Source organism: Carcharodon carcharias, chromosome 6 (assembly GCF_017639515.1).
Source record: "Carcharodon carcharias isolate sCarCar2 chromosome 6, sCarCar2.pri, whole genome shotgun sequence".
Taxonomy (NCBI): domain Eukaryota; kingdom Metazoa; phylum Chordata; class Chondrichthyes; order Lamniformes; family Lamnidae; genus Carcharodon; species Carcharodon carcharias.
The window spans coordinates 97,666,191-97,685,608 of NC_054472.1; the positions used below are offsets into that span (position 1 = coordinate 97,666,191).

Sequence of the window (19,418 nt, forward strand, 5' to 3'; positions counted from 1 at the left end):
GAACTCAACTGTTGCTGATTCATAAATTCAGTGAATACTGATTCACACAGTGGCAGTGGGTCTGGATTGCCATGATATAGTGCTGCAGCGCAAATGTCTAAGGCTTCTTTGAGCGGTACATTGGTGAATAGGCTAGCAATGTCAAATGAGCACATGGATATGGCATTGTTATTGATATGTAAGTCTTGTATGGCCTTTGCAAATGTGAAGGAGTCTTTCACCGTGAATGTGGAAAACTTGCTCAAAACTGGTTGTAGCAACTTGCCCAACCATTTGGCCAATTCATGTTGTGCAGAACCTGTCATGGTTAAGATAGGGTGTAAAGGGTCATCACTTGCGTGTGTCTTCGGTAGCCCATACATATGCGGACGCAGTAAGCTGTGAGGACAAACCCTGTCATATATATCACCTGGTAGCATGTTGCTCTTACACAAGTCCAACAAGCTTACTTTTAGCGAAAACAAAAAATGCTAGAAAAATTCAGCAGGTCTGACAGCATCTATGGAGAGCGAGACAGAGATAACGTTTCGAGTCCATATGACTCTTCTATAGATCTAAAGGCAGGTAGCGATGTGGTGAAATATGTACTGATTAAGGGGGTTGGAACCGGTGAAGCTGGATAGAAGGCCAGCAATGCGCGGAGGCAAAGGAGAGATGGCAAAAGATGTCATAAGCAAAAGGTCAAAGGGTTGTTAATGGTGGTGGTACTGGCTAAAGGTGACATTAAGAAAGCAAAATGTGATAATGGCCAGACCAGAGTAAGCATTCTGGCCCTACTGGGGGTGAGGTGGGGGGAGGGGTCGGGGGTGGGAAGAAAAATCAAAAATAGGCTAAAAGCTGAGGAGAAAACAATAAATGAAAATGGAAATAAATTTTAAAAATAATTATAATGAAAATGAGTGGAAAAAAATTAATAAAAATTAAAAAAAATAAAAATGAGTATGGAAAAAAGGGGGATGAAAATAGGGGGTGGGGAGTGAGGACAGAGTTCATGGTCTGAAGTTGCTGAACTCAATGCTAGGTACAGAAGGCTGTAAAATGCCTAATCGGAAGATGAGGTGCTGTTCTTCCAGTTTGCGTTGAGCTTTACTGGAACATTGCAACAAGCCAAGGACGGACATGTGGGCATGAGAGCAGGATGGGGTGTTGAAATGGCAGGTGACAGGGAGGTCTGGGTCATGCTTGTGAACAGACCAAAGGTGTTCCTCAAAGTGGTCACTTAGTCTGCGTTTGGTCTCTCCAATGTAGAGGAGACTGCATTGGGAGCAGCAAATGCAGTAGACCAAATTGAGGGAAGTGCAAGTGAAGCGCTGCTTCACTTGAAAGGAGTGTTTGGGCCCTTGGACGGGGAGGAGGGGGGAAGTAAAGGGGCAGGTGTTGCGTCTTCTACGATTGCATGGGAAGGTGCCATGGGAGGGGGTTGAGGTGTTGGGGGTGATGGAGGAGTAGATCAGGGTGTCCTGGAGGGAACGATCCCTATGGAATGCCAACGGGGGTGGTGAAGGGGAGATGTATTTGGTGGTGGCATCATGTTGGAGTTGGCAGAAATGATGGAGAATGATCCTTTGAATGCGGAGGCTGGCAGAGTGAAAAGTGAGAACAAGGGGGGACACTATCATGGTTCTGGGAGGGAGAGGAAGATGTGAGGGCAGAGGTTTGGGAGATGGGTTGGACACGGTTGAGGGCCCTGTCAACCACCGTGGGTGGGAAAACTCGGTTAAGGAAGAAGGAAAACATGTGAGAAGCACTGTTTTGGAAAGTGGCATCATCGGAACAGATGCAATGGAGGTGAAGGAACTTATTTTCAGCTTGCTTTCAAGCAAGGCTGTCGGGTCATGCTGAGTGGCCGGTCCAATGGCTACAAAGTTGGACATGTCATTAAGAATGGCATGCATTTTGTTGATACAGTAACACTTATTAAGGCTGACTATTCCAGTCCCTTTGTCAGGTTTACAGATATGTATGTCTGGGTTGGCTTAAAGTCTCAAAATGTGACCAGACATTCGTGTTTCATGTGACTTGGAAATGAAAACTGGCACAAGATTGGGCTTAATACGCTCAAGAGAAATTCGCATGAAGTATAAATTGTTGGGCTCTTTACACTTGGCATTCTTGCAAATTGTCCTGATGAGTGCAAGATGAAAAGTTTCAACAGATGGTTGTGGGCCTGAAGCAGATTACAGAGCTAAGCAGGCTATGTAAGTGACAGTGACTTGAAAATTTTGAGATCTTCAAAATTGAGGCATTGCTTAACCGGGAGGCAATGTAGATCAGTGAGCACACAGTTTATGCGTGAACAGGACGTGGTTCAAGGAAGGGCATGGGCGATAGAGTTTTCAATGATCTTAAGCTTAAGGAGGGTAGAATGTGGAAAACCGCCATGAGTGTATAGGAACAGTCAAGTCTAGAGGTAAGAAAGGCAATGAGGGTTTCAGCAGCAGATGAGCTGAGTCAGGGGCCAAGTCAGGCAATGTTTCAGAGGTAGAAATGGGTAACCTTCGTGATGGTGTGGATTTGTGGTCAGAAGCTCATCTTGGGGTCAAATATGACACCAAAGTTGAAAAAAGTCTGGCTAACCCACAGACAGGGAGAGGAATGGAGTGGGTAGTTAGGGAACAGAGTTTATGGCAAGCGGCTTCAGTCTTCCCAATATTTAACTAGAGGAAATTTCTGTTCATCTAGTACTGGACTTCAGACAAGCGGACTGATAATTTAGCAATAGTGCTGAGACAGAAGTCGAGAGTCATGGTGGTGAGGTAGAGCTGGCTGCCATCAGTGTGCCTGTGAAAACTGTGTTTTTAGATGATGGCGCTGAGGAGCAGCCTGTGGATGAGAAATAGGAGGGGGCCATGAATAGAGGGAACACCAGAGGTAACGATGGGGACTGGGAATAGAAGCCATTGCAGTCCCAACCAGCTGGACGACAGTGGAGAGACAATGCTGCAGTCAACTACTAAAGGGGGCAGACAGATCGAGAAGGACGATGAGGGAAAGCTTACTTTGTTACAATCACACAGGATATCACTTGTGTCTTTGATAAGGGCCATTTTGTTACTGCGGCAGGGGCTGAAACGTGATTGAAGGGATTCAAAGACTTTGGGGAGGAAAGAGAGGTTGGAGATGAGGCAGTAGCTTGCAAGAACAGCGGTGTCGAGCACAGGTATTCTGACAAGGGGTGATGATGTCAGATTTGAAATGGGGCGGTACTGAAGGGAGAATTATGAATAATATCAGCAAACATAGGACCCAGGATGGGGAGTTAGTAGGAACAGAGTCAAAAGGGCAGGAAGTGGGTCTCAGTGGCAAAATGTGCTGAGAGGCCATGAGGGGAAAATAGGAGATAAACTAGTGAAAGATATGAGTTCAGGGCTGGGGAAGAGGAAAACTCTGGAGGAAGTTTAGCCCAGTGGGCTAGGGGAAAGGACTGGTCTACCTACCCATTATCCCACTCTACCTTGGTGATGCCCTGGGTTTTTTGAGGTATTGAAATATTGTGATAAAGTTATCTTGCACAGTGGATATTGAAAATATATTGTAGTGAGAAGCAGCAATCAGCAGAGCCTTCAGACTTACTAATCAAGAAAACACATACAATTGTGAACCATTCAGTATTTGTCCTCTGGCCTCTTAAAAGTTGTGTTGCACGGAGCCTGAGGGCTCCAACCTGAAGGGTCCAAAGCTATTCATTGATAGTGAAGAGCTATGTTGTTCAATCATTCCACTTTGTTGCTCAGGAGTCATTTGATCTTTCTATTCTGAAGAATCACTGATAAAAAAATCCAATTATTACACACCTTTTATGAAATAATTATATTGAATAATATCATTCACCCAAGCAGGAGAAAGTCTTCTATTTGTACAGAATGGAAAAGATTTTGTGCAGTTTAAGTAGTTTGAATCATTTGGAAATCAGTTGTCACTGTGTAGTGAATGGTTACCATTAAGCTCTTACTACGCTCTGCAAAAGACCCCAATTTATGCTTCAGAACAAGGAATAGATTAAGAAATAGACCAACCAGAACACATTGCCAGGAGCATTCTGGGGTCTCCTTCTCCCAAACTGACTTGAACCACGAAAGATTTCTAAATGTGAACAGATTAAAAAGATCCTTATGCAAAGCATAAACATGGGACAAATGAGGCACCGTGTGAAGATGGAAAATTCTCTTTGCCACAAAAAATATCTGGCAGGAGCAGATCTTAAATAAACAGCCATCCATGAATGATCAACTGGAAAAGCAATGCTTAGAACATTACTCATCTACATCCTCGAAATGCCTGTGGTATGTGAAGCTTTGAGACATTGTGTTTAAAAATATTTCTTAAATAATAAGCCCAGCAAAAAAGGTACCATCTGTCATCAACCACCCAAGGGACTAAAACAAAACACATGATCTATATAGCATAAGATGAGTTGCAATTTGTATAATATATAAGTAATATGATGCAATCAATTTGTAATATGAAAGAGAGAGAGAAAGAAAGAGTGTTAAATTGTGGTGAAAATTCCTACGGTCAGAAAATAAACCTTGAATTTATATAGCACCTTTCACGGCCACAGGGTGTCCCAATCCACTTTTCAGTCAATGACCAACTCTTGAAGTGTAGTCACTGCACTTAAACTGACAGTTCTGATTTTTTAAAAAGCTGGTCAATCACAAAGCTGCCCGAAGATCTTTGCCACTCTCAACAATGGTCAATTTTTTTTAAAAAAACCATTAACTGGCAGTTAAACTGTCAGTTGCTGAGAGCAGGAACTGATAGCATAGCAGTGATTGGAGGAGCAGCAGATGCTGGAAAGACAGAGCTGCTCCTCCAATCACAGATCCTGTCTCTCCCACACTGGATATATACAAGTTCTTCATTTTGTTCTTTGATTTCTGGTGGTTTGCTTGCCAAGCTATTTGTTCAGGGCTCTGTGTGGTCCTGTTGCTGTCTGTTCCTCTCTCCCTCAAGCTGGTTGATCTGTAATGGTCATCTAGCAATGAACTTCATTTTATGTATGAATAAGAAATGAACAATTTATAATATATGAACAGATCTGCAGGTGTTAGTGTACTGCTGAGGGCTTTCTTTTGAAGCTCTCATGTTATCTTCTCTTGAAGTTTCCAAGATTTGTTGAATGCAATCTACTGGGAAAGTCGATGAGACAAGACTGTGCATTCAGTGCTTGAGTTAGGCATTGCTCCAGCTCCTCAAATCACAGGTTCCCTCCGTTTTGCTCTTCTCACTCATCCAGAGGCAGAATCTATTATTGGAGGAGCAGCAAGGACAGGAGGGAACCTGTGATTGGATCGCTGGAGCAGTTATTTTGGTCGTTCCTGCTGATCACCATGAAGGAGTCTTTCAGCCGCATTTAACTCTTTGTGACAACATCTTCGAGGAGGCCAATGAGAAGAAATAGGAAATGAAAGAACAGGAGAGTGTCTCCGCTGGTAATGAGGTTAGAGCAGGTCCGGGGTAGCTGTCACTTAACCTCACAGCAGGTTGGACCTAGCCGAGCCACTCCCAGGAAACTGAAACTTTGCTTCTAGTGACACTGAGTTATGTTCAGCAAGATGAATGGGTGCTGTGTCAGTGTCCAAGAAAGGAGGGAACGTAGACAGCAGCAACTGAATAGGACTTTCCCCTCTGCTTCTTCTCTCCCCGACTCTTTGCCTTCTACAACTCTCCAACAATGAAACAATGTAAGCTGCAGCATGGAGATAGCCTTTCTTTTTATACAGGACAGGTAATCAAAATATATAAAACAAAACTGGAAATCTGCATTGCAACCATTGAATCTTTCCCCCAAATATGTCAGTTACTGTGTATATACAATGTTATGTGCAGCACATGTTAAAGAGGACTGAAGCAGTCACCAAAGTCAGTGTTATCACCTGCAGCGTTATAAGTAACTAACGGGATATTTTCCTGTCAAATTGCAAGATGCTATTAAAATAAAATTTGTACTCTCTGGTTTGTTTAATAGTTGTGGTGGGATCACCTATGGGCACACTCAAACGAAAACTGCATTATATCATTGCTGCTTTTAATATTAATGACTTACCATGCTGCATAGATATCAGATGATATGTGTAACCAGATGCCAATAATGAGCATTATCATTTTACGAGGACCTTTCTGTGGTTGTTTGGTGAATTGACTGGTAAATCTTGAAAGGGGAAAAATAACATGCATGATTGAAGGAGGGGTTAGAGAGAAAATGGGAGGTGGAGGTAGGGGCCTCCAAACAGGAGAAGCACCAGGGCCCATGATTTGTCTCCCTGGTACTGGATTGAAGTGGCACATGGCACAGGCAACTGGTCAAATGGTCTCAATTTTAGTGTCAAAGACGTTCTTGAGCTTCTTGCACTTAGTGTTGAAGGTGAGGGTGGATGCTCCTGGAATAGTGAAAAGCTTTAGCAGATGCATAATTGCTGCTACTGCTGTTTTACCACAATGTGCCACCTTTAACTAACAGACATTAAATTCCACCTGTCACGTATTAAGCCATTAACCCACCTTGTCAATATCCATTTGCAGTTTCTTATGATCTTCAGAACAATTAACTATTTGGTCTTTGGTATTTGGAACGATTCTCTTTTCTGGTATAATTTGCCAATGTCAAAGGCCTCCCTCTAGGCTTATGTCCAAATCATTGGTCCACACAGTGAATAGAATTTTCCCCAGTACAGAATCATGTGGGACATTACAACCCCATTCCAATAAAGAAAAAAAAATTGTGAAATATAAAAACATGTCCCATCTCATGTGACACAGTCACACGAGGGGACATGTTTAATGAAATTTTTTCTCTGTTTATTTAATTATTTCAATATCGATTTAATCTCCCTGAGGCACGGAGCTGCCTCAGGGAGATTGAAGCGCTCTTTCCCGTGCATATGTGAAAGGGCACTGGCCCCGACTCTCCCTCCTTCCCCTGCCCACAGAGGTCGGCGCTGTAACCACTCCCGCCGAACCCGCCCACCACCTAAAAAATTCAGGCCTTAATTCCAAATCACTTAATCTTCCATGGTAATCTCACAGGTGGTAATTTGTCAAACACTTTTGTAAATTCCATGTATGTTACATCCACTGTATTTACACCATCTATTAAGTCATGATCCAACATAGAAACATAGAAACTAGGAGCAGGAGTAGGCCCTTCGAGTCTGCTCCGCCATTCATCATGATCATGGCTGATCATCCAACTCAATAGCCTGCTCCCGCTTTCTCCCCATATCCTTTGATCCCTTTTGCCCCAAGAGCTATATCTAACTCCTTCTTGAAAACATACAGTGTTTTAGCCTCAACTACTTTCTGTGGTAACAAATTCCACAGGCTCACCACTCTCATCTCAGTCGTAAATGGTCTACACTGTATTCTCAGACTGTGACTCCAGGTTCTGGACTCCCCCACCATCGGGAACATCCTTCCTGCATCTACCCTGTCTAGTCTTGTTAGAACTTTACAGGTTTCAGTGAGATTCCCCCCCATTCTTCTGAACTCCAGCGAATATAATCCTAATCGACTCAACCTCTCCTCATATGTCAGTCCCGCCATACCAGGAATCAGTCAAGTAAACCTTCGCTGCACTCCCTCTATAGCATAAGGAGACCAAAACTGCACACAACATTCCAGGTGTGGTCTCACCAAACCCTTGTACAATTGCAGCAAGACATCCCTGTTCCTGTACTCGAATCCTCTGGCTATGAAGGCCAACATACCATTTGCCTTCTTCACAGCCTGCTGCACCTGCATGCTTACCTTCAGCGACTGGTGTACAAGGACACCCAAGCCTTGTTGCACATTCTCCTCTCTCAATTTATAGCCATTTAGATAATAATCTGCCTTCCTGTTCTTGCTGCCAAAGTGGATAACCTCACATTTATCCACATTATACTGCATCTGCCATGCATTTGCCCACTCACTCAGCTTGTCCAAATCACACTGAAGCATCTCTGCATTCTCCTCACAGCTCACCCTCCCACCCAGTTTTGTGTCATCTGCAAATCTGGAGATATTACATTTAGTTCCCTCATCTAAATCATTAAAATATATATTGTGAATAACTGGGGTCCCAGCAACGATCCCTGCGGTACCCCACTAGTCATTGCCTGCCATTTGGAAAAAGGCTCGTTTATTCCTACTCTTTGCTTCCTGTCTGCCAACCAGTTTTCTATCCATCTCGATACACTACCTCCAATCCCATGCGCTTTAATTTTATACTTTGGATCTGTGCACATTGATAAATTCTTAGAGCCTAGGGTTTTATTTGCCCTGAGCGTCTACACCTTCCCATGTGATTTAAATGATTCCTAATTTACGATGTCAGTAAACAATATCTACATTTTGATATTTCTGTTCTATTTCATTTGTGGACTTTGTTGCAAAGCATTTCAGTTCTCTGTAACTCCTAGATTAAGTGGCTTATACTTTAGAGAATGTAATAAGGGACAGTTAATGAATTTTGTGACTCATTTTTACTTTGTCTTATAACAGTGTAAATGATAAGAAAGAGAAAAAAATAATGTAAGATGGCCTGTTGCACAATATGCAGCATGCAGCTAGTACAGGTAACGGATTGCTTAATTATTCTGCATTGCTGAAAAAAGCGACAGATCTAAGTTTTCATCTTGCACTCATCAGGACACTCACAAGACTACCAATATAAGAGGAAAGCAACAATTTCTACTGTATGTGAAGAGAGTACTGATTGGTTTGCAAGTGGTGTTGCCATGGAGAATGCAACAGTGATGGTGACTGACAGTTAACTGCCAAGCATTGTTTGAAATTTAAACCAGGCAGCTTGACCCTGATTGGTCAAGGTATTGCCCTGAGGAATGAGCAAATGGCTGTCACTATTTTGTTTTGCTGAAACAAGTGCAATGTGTGTACATGTTCTTTCAGTCAGCAAAGAACAGGGTCCTGTGTATTAACATATGCAGCTTCAAGTACATGCAAATCCACTACAGTACAAGCCCGACTGACAATCTTAAATTGGTTGTCAGCTGAATTCTTAGCCATTGAAGATTATTTAGCAAATGTTATCCAATCGTAGAATCACATCTAATGTTGGACACTCTATTTTGAGTTTTGCAAGCACAGGCTGGTTGGTTACAGTCTGTACCCTGCCCATTGCGAAAAGCGGCTGGGACATGCTGCTCGATACGATCGACCAGTATATGGGATGTACGGCTTATGTACCTAGCATCACAATGGCACTGAAATTCATATACCACATCACTCATTTGTGTGATGGGCAGAACGTCTTTTTGGCTTGATGGCAGCATCCTGTTAGTGGTGAATAGACTCATGTTGCTACTGCATAGTAGCAGTGGGAAACAGCTAGCTTAGCCTGTTGCTCAAGGGTAAACTGAGGTAGACTGGGCACTTTCCAGGGCCAATAGGGATGGCCTTAGGGTCGTTCATGAGTTTGTGTGATATGCAGCGTGAAATGATCTGATTAGGGTAGCCATTATCCTGTAGGATACCTTCGATCACCCTATTTCAGCATCAATCTTGCAAGGTGAGCCAATGGCTCGGGCTTATTTACAAGGTTGTCGATAAGATTAATCTTATAGCATGCAGAACTGTAAGAATCCCAATGCGTATGTTGACCAGTGAAGGTAGGCTCATGGTTGACCATGGTAGAGAATCCTCTGGCAGATTTCTCAACTAGTACATCAAGGAAGGGGAGTTCATTTGACTGCTCCATTTCATAAGTGAATTTGAGCACAGAATGGAACCCACTAAGGCATGTAACAAAATTGTTTCATGCAACTGCATATTTAAATATAGCAAACGTATTATCCACATATTGGAAATATCCAAGTGGGCCTAGATGAGATCCCATGGCAACACTATGTATTTGGGCATACTTGGTGCCATTAAGATAAGTTCAATGAACACTGATCCATGCAATGGTAGCGGGTCTAGATCGTCATGATGTAGTGCTGCAGCACAAATACCAATGGCTTCCTTAAGTAGCCAGGGGCACAGGCTAGCAATGTCAAATGAACACATGGACACAGCACTGCTATCGATATGCAAGTCCTGTATGGCCTTCACTGCGTATGTGGAAAACTTGGTCAAAAACTGGTTGTAACAATTCGTCCAACCATTTAGTCAATTCATGTTCTGCAGAACCTGTCATAGATATGATGGAACATAGAGGGACATCACTTCTGCCTGTCTTGGACAGCCCATACATACGCAGATGCAGCAAGCCACAAGGACATTTTTTAGTTTACTTTCGAGCAAGGTTGTCCAGTCGTGTTGAGCAGCAGGTTCAATGGATACGAGTTTGTACCTGTCATTAAGAATGGCGTGCATTTTGTTGATATAGTCATGCTTGTTAAGGATGACTATTCCTGTCCCTTTGCTGTTTACTGATGTGTATGTCCGGGTTGGTCTTAAGGCCTTGCAACATTGTAAGGTATTCGCGTTGCATGTGAAGGTCAAGACAGGTCGTTCGAAATCCCACAATATACGTGTGTAACTCAGCTTGGTGCGCTTTCAAGAATTCAGCATCTTCAGTGGACGCTGGCTTGTGGCGGGATAGTTCAGTTACATAAATCAAATTCACAGAATCACAGAATCACACAGTGCAGAAGAGGCCCTTTGGCCCATCGAGTCTGCACTGAAACATGAGAAAGACCTGACCTACCTACCTAATCCCATTTACCAGCACTTGGCCCATAGCCTTGAATGTTATGATGGGCCAAGTGCTCATCCAAGTACTTTTTAAAGGATGTGAGGCAACCACCCTCCACCACCCTCCCAGGCAGTGCATTCCAGACCATCACCAGCTTCTGGGTAAAAAGGTTTTTCCTCACGTCCCCCTAAACCTCCTGCCCCTCACCGTGAACTTGTGTCCCCTTGTGACTGACCCTTCAACTAAGGGTAACAGCTGCTTCCAATCCACCATGTCCATGCCCCTCATAATTTTGTACACCTTGATCAGGTCGCCCCTCAGACTTCTCTGCTCCAACGAAAACAACCCAAGTCTATCCAACCTTTCTTCATAACTTAAATGTTTCATCCCAGGCAACATCCTGGTGAATCTTCTTTACACCCTCTCCAGTGCAATCACATCCTTCCTATAATGTGGTGACTAGAACTGTACACACTACTCCAGCTGTGGCCTCACCAAAGTTCTATACAACTCCAACATGACCTCCCTACTTTTGTAATCTATGCCTTTTTCCATATGTGTCCCATATGCCTTTTTCACCACCCCACTAACATGCTCCTCAGCCTTCAGAGATTTCCGGTCCCTTTGTTCCTCAGAACTTCCTAGTGTCATGCCGGTCATTGAATACACCCTTGTCAAATTAATCCTTCCAAAGTGTATCACCTCACAATAAATTAATCTGAAAATAAGCTTTCCCTAAAAAAATGAAGTCCTGTGAACCTTTATAGTTTTTTTGGTCATTAGCAGTGAAATATTAATGAACTGCATTAACTAAATCAAGCTTAAATAGGTTCATTAGGTTAATTAGAAAGTAGATTTTCATCAATAAATCATAAATCTTATGAAACAAGAAGGGCAAATAAGGTCACCTCAATACTACCTTTAGGAAATAAGGGGCGGAATTTTCCAGTACCCACCCCCCCCCGCCAACCCTGCCGGGTTTAATGGCGGATGGGGAGGGACAAAGTGGTGGGAGCTGAAAAGTTTGTTTCCCACTGGTGTAAGATAATGGTGGGAACGTGTTCTCCCATCCATCATGACGAGTCACCATTCCCCGTTTTAGAACCCTTTAATGAGATGTAGATGAAAGCTACCACCCCCCCCCCCAACCCCCCCAACCCCCCACCCCAACCCCACCACCCCACCTCCAATCAGTCAGCAGATTTTCATGCTGGTCCAGAACATTTCTGCATTAATGTGGCATCCAAATGTCGGACTTACCTGCAAGAAAGCCTGGGGCAACTTGTGGAGGTCGGAAGGGAAGATGGAGGCTAGGAACACCATGTGCAGTAGTGGGTGGGTGGAGCATCAACTATGTGGGTCAACTTCAGTGTCTTGTTTCTTGATCCTTTTTTTATTGATGCACACAGGCCGTCAACATTGTAGCTGAGCTAACTTTATTGATTATACATTTTCCTAACATGAATACACATCTGCAGTGTCTGAACTCTCTCAAGACAGGCTCCAATATGTGCTATCTGACCTTATACCTCCAGTTCAGGTGACCCCGTATATAGTACAGAGTACCGTATAGTATCTAATACTGGAGTCCACATCCACAATCAGCTATTATCATGACATTCATGATCTTCCAGAAGATGGATCTTCTCCTTCAACAGTGGTTAAGTTGATGTCCAGGCACCTTTTAAATATGGCTCCCAGATATGATGGTGGGGTGTGAGCCATCCAGCCCACCCTGCCACACAAAACGTTGGGCAACCCCCAACTGCATAATTAATTAGGCTAGTTTCATGTGATATGGCGCAAATTCATACTGGCCTCCATGGCGGGAAACGCTCCCCATTGCTGCCCCACCACTGGACTAAGTCACGGGACGGAAAATTTCACCTAAGGTTTCAGGATAGCATACACAGGATAGTGAGATGGGCTGAAGCATAGCAGACGGAATTCAATGTGGATGCTCTTTGGAAGAACTAACATGGAAAGACAATACATTGTAAATGATCTTGGAAAGTGTAAATGAGCAGGGAGGCCTTGGTGCCCAGACACAAATCCTTAAAGGAGACACAGCAAGTTGATAAGGTGGTTAAGAAAGCATATTAATAGCTCGTGTTTATAAATAGAGGAATAGAATATAGAAGCAAAGAGATAATGCTAGAATTTTACAAATCACTGGTCGGGCCTCAGCTGGAGTGTTGTGTGTAGTTCTGAGCATCACACTTCAGGAAAGATGGAAATGCTTTAGAAAGGGCAAGAGAGTTATGAGGAGAGTTTTGAAAAGTTAGAACCATTCTCTTTGGAACAGAGAGGGTTAAAAGGTGACCTAATAAAGGTTTTCAAGATGATGATGGGTTTTAATAGAGCATAGAGGGCAAAAAATCAGTCCCTCTGGTGAGCGGGTCAAGACCAGACATGATAGATTTAAAATCATTGGCAATAGATCTAGAGGAGAGATAAGGAGATATTTTTTCACACAGAGTTCTCAAGATTTGGAACGCTGTACCTGAAAGGTGATGGAAGTTGATTCCATAAATAATTTTAAAAGGGTGTTGGGCAGGTACATGACGATAAGTAACTTATAGGGTTACACACAAAAAGCGGGGATATGGAACTAAACACGATTGCTCTTTCTAAAGACCAGTACAGGCATGGTGGGCAAATGATGTCCTTCTGTGCTATAAGTTCCTATGAATCTATGAATGTGTTGTAGTGCATCAGGAATTCTAATAAACACTTCCCTCCAAAGTTTTCCCTCTTACTGAAGGTAGACGGAGAAAACGGCTTCTGGGTTGGCCACACCCTCAAAAGTTCTTTACTGTCTACCTCTATCCATGGACATCTGCTGTCACCCTTTGCCCTTTCTTCCCTTATCTCTTCTCTTATACTGTTTAAGTTACCCTGATTCGATTAGTGGATGCCCTTTAGATGTAACTAGAAGTTAGCAGCTAGTTTATGCCAGCTGTGGCTCAGTTGTTGGCACCCTCACCTCTGAGTCAGAAGGTTATGCATTCAAGTCTCACAAAAATCTAGATTGACACTCCAGTTTAGTACTGAGAGAGTGCTGCACTGTAGGAGGTGCTGTCCTTCAGATAAGATGTTAAACTGAGGCCCTGTCCACTCTCAAAGATGGATGCAACCCATGTCATTATTTCAAAGGAGAGCAGAGGAGTTCTCCCCAGTGTCCTGGTCAATATTTAGCCCTCGGTTGACATCACAAAAAACAGATTATCACATTGCTGTCTGTGTGAAAATTGTCTACCATATTTCCTACATTACAGTAGTTCCTACACTTCAAAAGTACTTCAATGACTGTAAATGACTTTGGGACATTCTGAGGTTGTGTAGTAATACAAACCTTTCAAGATTTTTTTAAACCAGTTATCTGCCTACTCTTTAACTGCATTTGTTCTTTATATTCCTCAGTGAAAGCTGGATCTTTTATCAAATTTAGCTTGCAGAATCCTGGGCTTTTCTGAACGTTAAGATATATTTCTGAACTCAACGACACTGGATAATTAAGATTCATTTTAAAGTAACTTTGTGTAGCTTACAGCCCTTACCCCACTGCTCCTGTTCCCTGCTGAGCTTGTGACTGATACTATTGGTTTTTCAGATTCAGCTACAATCTGGTTCATGGTTATTAGAGTTTCATTCTCCTGGGCTGAATCTTATATTGATCTCCAACCTTACAACTCCTCTTCTGCCCAACAACCAACTCTGCATCTCTCCTGAAGTTTCATTCCCAGTTACGGACACCCATCAGTTTGTCTTTGGACATTCTACCCTTCAAATAGCTTCTGGACTTCATTTGTCTGCCACACCTGTCTCCAAACTTGGAGAACAGTTTGCCGATCCTCCATGGCAACTCCATCCTACTAATGTCAAGTTTATCCTGCCATGGGACTTCGGACTTTTAACTCTGGACTCCCTCCTAATGTTTCCTTTTGATTCCACATTTACTATCACAGGATCTATATATCCTAACTCTGCTATGTAACCAAGACTAAGTAACTTAAGCTTTTCCGATGTTCATTTGCAGCACATTTTGGCTACTGCTCCAGATCCAAGCCCATCACTTCTATTTCCACTTTTATCTCTCTCTTTTTTTACTTCTTATCCCTTTACTCCTCTTAGGGAGAGCGTCCCATCATCATGTCTCCTTTCACTTCTTCCCTTGTAGGCACTCTGCCCTTCCAAATTCCTACCCGAACCCTTCAGCACCCTTCAATATTCCTGCTCTCCTGCCATCGTCCTAGGTGTGACTCCCTCTTATATAAACCTGCATCTTCCTTCTGTACTGCTCTAAGTATCTGCCAAAGAGCCTACTGAGACACTCATTGCTGTCTCCTTATAAACATCAACCCAACTATCCCATCCTACTACCTCACTGACCTGGCATGCCAGCTGCAGCTGAGTTTTCCTATATCCTTCCCATCCCACACACCCCTCTCAGTGCTGACCTTGTGGACTCTGCCACTGGATCTGCTCTCACCATTGCTCTTCGCATCTCCCTCTAGAATGTCCGTTCATTTGTAAGCAAGGCCCGTACCAACCCAAGACTGTTGTGGATAATTGCATTGACATCATGGCCTTGACAGAAATTTGGCTGAAGGGCGATGACGCTTTTCCCATAAATGAAGTTTCCCACCTGAGTATACCAGCCATCACTCCCCTCTCCCAGATGGTTATGGTGGCAATTTGGCTCTGATCACCAAATCCCAGATTAGACTTTCTCCCTGCTTCTCTGTCTTAGAGCATTTCATGTTGTTCTAATCCTCATTTCAAATCCTTGTTCTGTACCACTCACGCTAGTACCATAAAATATTTCTCACCTAGCTAGCTGCACTGCTTTCCACCCTCCCTCAGCCTCCCCTCATTCTTAGTAATTTCAATCTCCATTGCAGCACATCATGTTCTCTTTCCTCTAAGTTCACTGCTTTCTTATTGTCCCTTAATCTCTTCCTTCACATAAATTCTCTTTCCCATAACTGCAGCCTCCCACTTGACCTTACCATCCCTTTAGATTTGATACTCCCATCGTATCAATCACAGATTTGGCTTTCTGCTCATTTCCCTGTATGGCTCTCCATCCACACCCTCCTTCCCCCTCTAACCCTACTTTCTTGTGGATCTGCCTCTAGGAAAAAAGCTCTCTCCCAATTCACTTATAACTGTACTTTTAAAATCTAATCTCTCTAGCCTTTGGCCCACCATCCACCACAACATTTCTGCAGCCACAAATCTCCTAAACCCCACTTCCTTGTCTCCACATCCTCACCTTTACCTTTGATGCTCTTCTCCCGATCAAAATAGTTGGTCTCCCTTTCTCTCTCTCATCCAGTTCTCCCCCAGTTTGACCTTCATCTCTGCTCTTTTAAGTGCAAGGGATGCAGGTTTGAACAGATATGGTTGCCAACTGGTTTAGCCAATCTCTGCCAGATCTGACTGGATCACATAAAGTACTATTGGGTCCTGTTCTCATCTGCCAAAACTGTTCACTATTCCAGGCTCATCCCGGAATGCAAAAAGTCCCGGCTCTTTTTCTCTACTGCTAATCATCTTCTAAACTCCTCTTCCTTGTCTCCACACCCTCAAGTCCAACAACAAGTACAAGAAGCTCATGGATTTCTTGTCACAAAGATTGAAACCATCTGTTTAGCAGCTACTGCTGCTTCCTTCTGTTCCCCTAGGTCACCAGGCCAATTCCCTTGATGGTTCCCATGTCCCTGAAAATGTATATTGTTCTATTTTGTCTCCTTTCTTCTGTCATGCCCCTTCCGTGCTCAGCTTATCCGTCAGATGCATATCCTGCTCTCTCGACTCTGTTCCCACCAAACTGCTGACCACAAAACTGCTCTTCCTGGCTTCACTGTTAGCTGACATTGTTAACAGGTCTCTCTCTTCAAGTACGTCCCTTTCTCCTCAAATCTGCCATCACCTCTAATCTCCTTAAAAAATCAACCACTGACCCATCTGTCCTTGCAAAATACTGCCCTATAGTCAACCTCCCTTTCCTCTCCAAAGTCCTTGAATGTGTTGTCACCCCAAATCCATGCCCATCTCCTTTCCTGGAAATCCATGCTTGAAGCCCCACAGTCTGGTTTCTGCTCCTGTCACAGTACCAAAACAGCTCTCACCAAAGTCAGAATGGCATTCCAGGTAAACTTTCCCTCCTCATCCTTCGCAATCTGTGTGCAGCTTTTGATATAGTTAACCACATCATCTTCCCCTAAAGCATCTCCACTACTGCCAGCTGGGTGGGACTGCTCACATTGTACAGTAGTAAATTAATTATATTTGAATATATTATGCCTATTGGTGCTCTTGCATCTAAAAACAACTTTAAGTTTAAGAGCCTCTTCAAGACTTCACCAAGGCTCCTTTGGCAGCACCTACCAAACCCACAACTGCTACTATCTAGAAGGACAGGGCAGCAGACACATGAGAACACCATCACCTGGAAGTTCCCCTCCAAGCCACTCACCACCCTGACTTGAAAATATATCACCGTTCCTTCACTGTCGCCGGGTCAAAATCCTCGAGCTCCCTCCCTAACAGCACTGTGGATGGAACTACACCTCAGGACTGCAGCGGTTCAAGAAGGCAGCTCACCACCACCTTCTCAAGGGCAGCTAGGGATGAACAATAAATGCTGACCCAGCCAGCGACACCCACATCCCTTAAATAAAAAAGGACCCACAAACCAGCAAAATTAGCGAAAACTAACTGTAGTGATTCATTTGTCAGTTTGTAGGCAGAGCCAGCTTCCAGCTGCGCGTTTTAACTTACAAACAAGCACAAAGAGAACTTGATTTATGCTGAATGCAATTTCCATTTGAAATTGCACAACTTTTTGCACCAATTTTGGATGAATTGTGCGGGGAAGCAAACAACGCACCATAGTGGAAACTCTACTGCATTGTGGTGAAGTTGCTATCTTCCTCCGTAAAGATCTACCAATCTGAATGTTAAGAGTAGAAACTCGCAGTATCTAGTTTCCACACAGCTTCTACACATGTTTTCTCAGCATTAAATGCACAAAAGGGCACTGAAGCAATCGCTGCTGCCCATTTGGCCCCCGAATTATGCATATTGTTAGGTTTCTGCCCCTATTTATTTTCCATAACACCTTCTAAACTGGCACAAACTGGGTATTCTGGGCAGGCAAATTAGCACTGAAAAGCTCTGTCAGAAACACTGATTGCAGCAGAATTCATAATAGCTTTTAAAAGTAAAGCGGATAAAGGTGTGAAAAAAATCTATGGGAAAAGGGCATGGGAATGAGACTAAGTGAAAGCCTTTTGGGTGACATGTTCTTTAGTCTCTTTCTTTGAAGTAAAATTCTATTATTCTAGGATTTACAAATCGATTTTTGTTTAATTGCAAAGGGACTGCTTCTACAGCTACAAAAGTTTTGCCAAGAATCTAGAAAACAGACAGTAACAAAAATCTGCACTCGCCTTCTCCTGATCCTTCGCAGCAGGAACAAGCCGAGTGACAACCCAGCCAGTACACTCACAACCCAGACACCCAGATCTGCCATTGTTGGATAATTTGTCAGGAACAACGGGAGTTCACAGCAGCAGAGGTTGTTGCAGCCTTTGCTCTTCCCTTCGATCTTCCCGATTCGCCAAAGTTTTGGTGATTCACTTCACTGAAATTAAGCTACAAGTCATACAAAGCAGTTGTGGAGATCGAACAACTGTGGAGTCCTTTCGGGCGTAGGTAGCAAATCAAAATCCACGTCAACGCTTTAACCCGCTGATGTTGTGAACTTTTCACAGCAAGATACGCAGGAGGGGAACCATGCCAAATGAGCAGATCCAGCGTCGCAGCATCATTACAGCTGAATAATTTTAAATAATGAAAAGAAAATGGACGTGGAAAAGAGGGTGCAGGTTCAGGAACAAGTTTTCAACGTCAGCACTTTTTGGTATGACATCGTACTTTACAGATTTTACCAATTCACCAACTTAGCCGATTTAAAAACAATTATATTGAAAGATGTTTTCTGAATGATTTTACAACGTTTTGTTTTACTTTATTTGGCCACATTTTTACTAGGGGAAAATACAATTTATGCTGAGTTATATGAGGTTGGGCTTAACTGTACATTGAATTATATATTCACAAGATAATTAAGGCTGAGGAAGGCCATTACACCCATCTTGTTCTCTAACTGATCCCAGGGGTTTTGTCACCATCACTCTAACCTAAAGTCTATTCATGAGTCACATTTTGTGCGGATTTTTGTTCTTACATGTATCCTTTACTGGTGTGAATCTGTGTTCGCCTGCCATATTCTTGCAATAAAATCCTCAAGTTTATTCCTGATATTTTATTCAATTTTTAAACAACATCAAAGATAACTTAAACAAAAACAGAATTACCTGGAAAAACTCAGCAGGTCTGGCAGCATCGGCGGAGAAGTAAAGAGTTGACGTTTCGACTCCTTATGACCCTTCCACAGAACTGAGCAATATAAGGACAGGGGTGAAATATAAGTTGGTTTAAGGTGGGGTTGGGGGGTTGGTTGGGGGGAGAAAGTGGAGGGGGTGGTGTGGTTGTAGGGACAAGCAAGCAGTGATAGGAACAGATAATCAAAAGATGTCACAGACAAAAGAACAAAAGAACACAGAGGTGTTGAAGTTGGTGATATTATCTAAACGAATGTGCTAATTAAGAATGGATGGTAGGGCACTCAAGTTATAGCTCTAGTGTGAGTGGGGGGGGGTCATAAAAGATTTAAAAATAATGGAAGTAGGTGGGAAAAGAAAAA

At 43.1% G+C, this 19,418-nt stretch overlaps 1 protein-coding gene across 1 annotated transcript in view; it reads right to left on the minus strand.

Moving 5' to 3' along the window:
* The window catches only part of LOC121279152 (cytochrome P450 7A1-like), a 74,669-nt gene extending 56,217 nt beyond the window's left edge, over positions 1-18,452 (minus strand). The window contains exon 1 of the mRNA XM_041190137.1: positions 18,100-18,452. Coding sequence (XP_041046071.1) covers positions 18,100-18,182 — 83 coding nt within the window. The 5' untranslated portion in view covers positions 18,183-18,452. The remainder of the gene's footprint in view (positions 1-18,099) is intronic.
* Between the last annotated feature and the right edge of the window lie 966 nt (positions 18,453-19,418).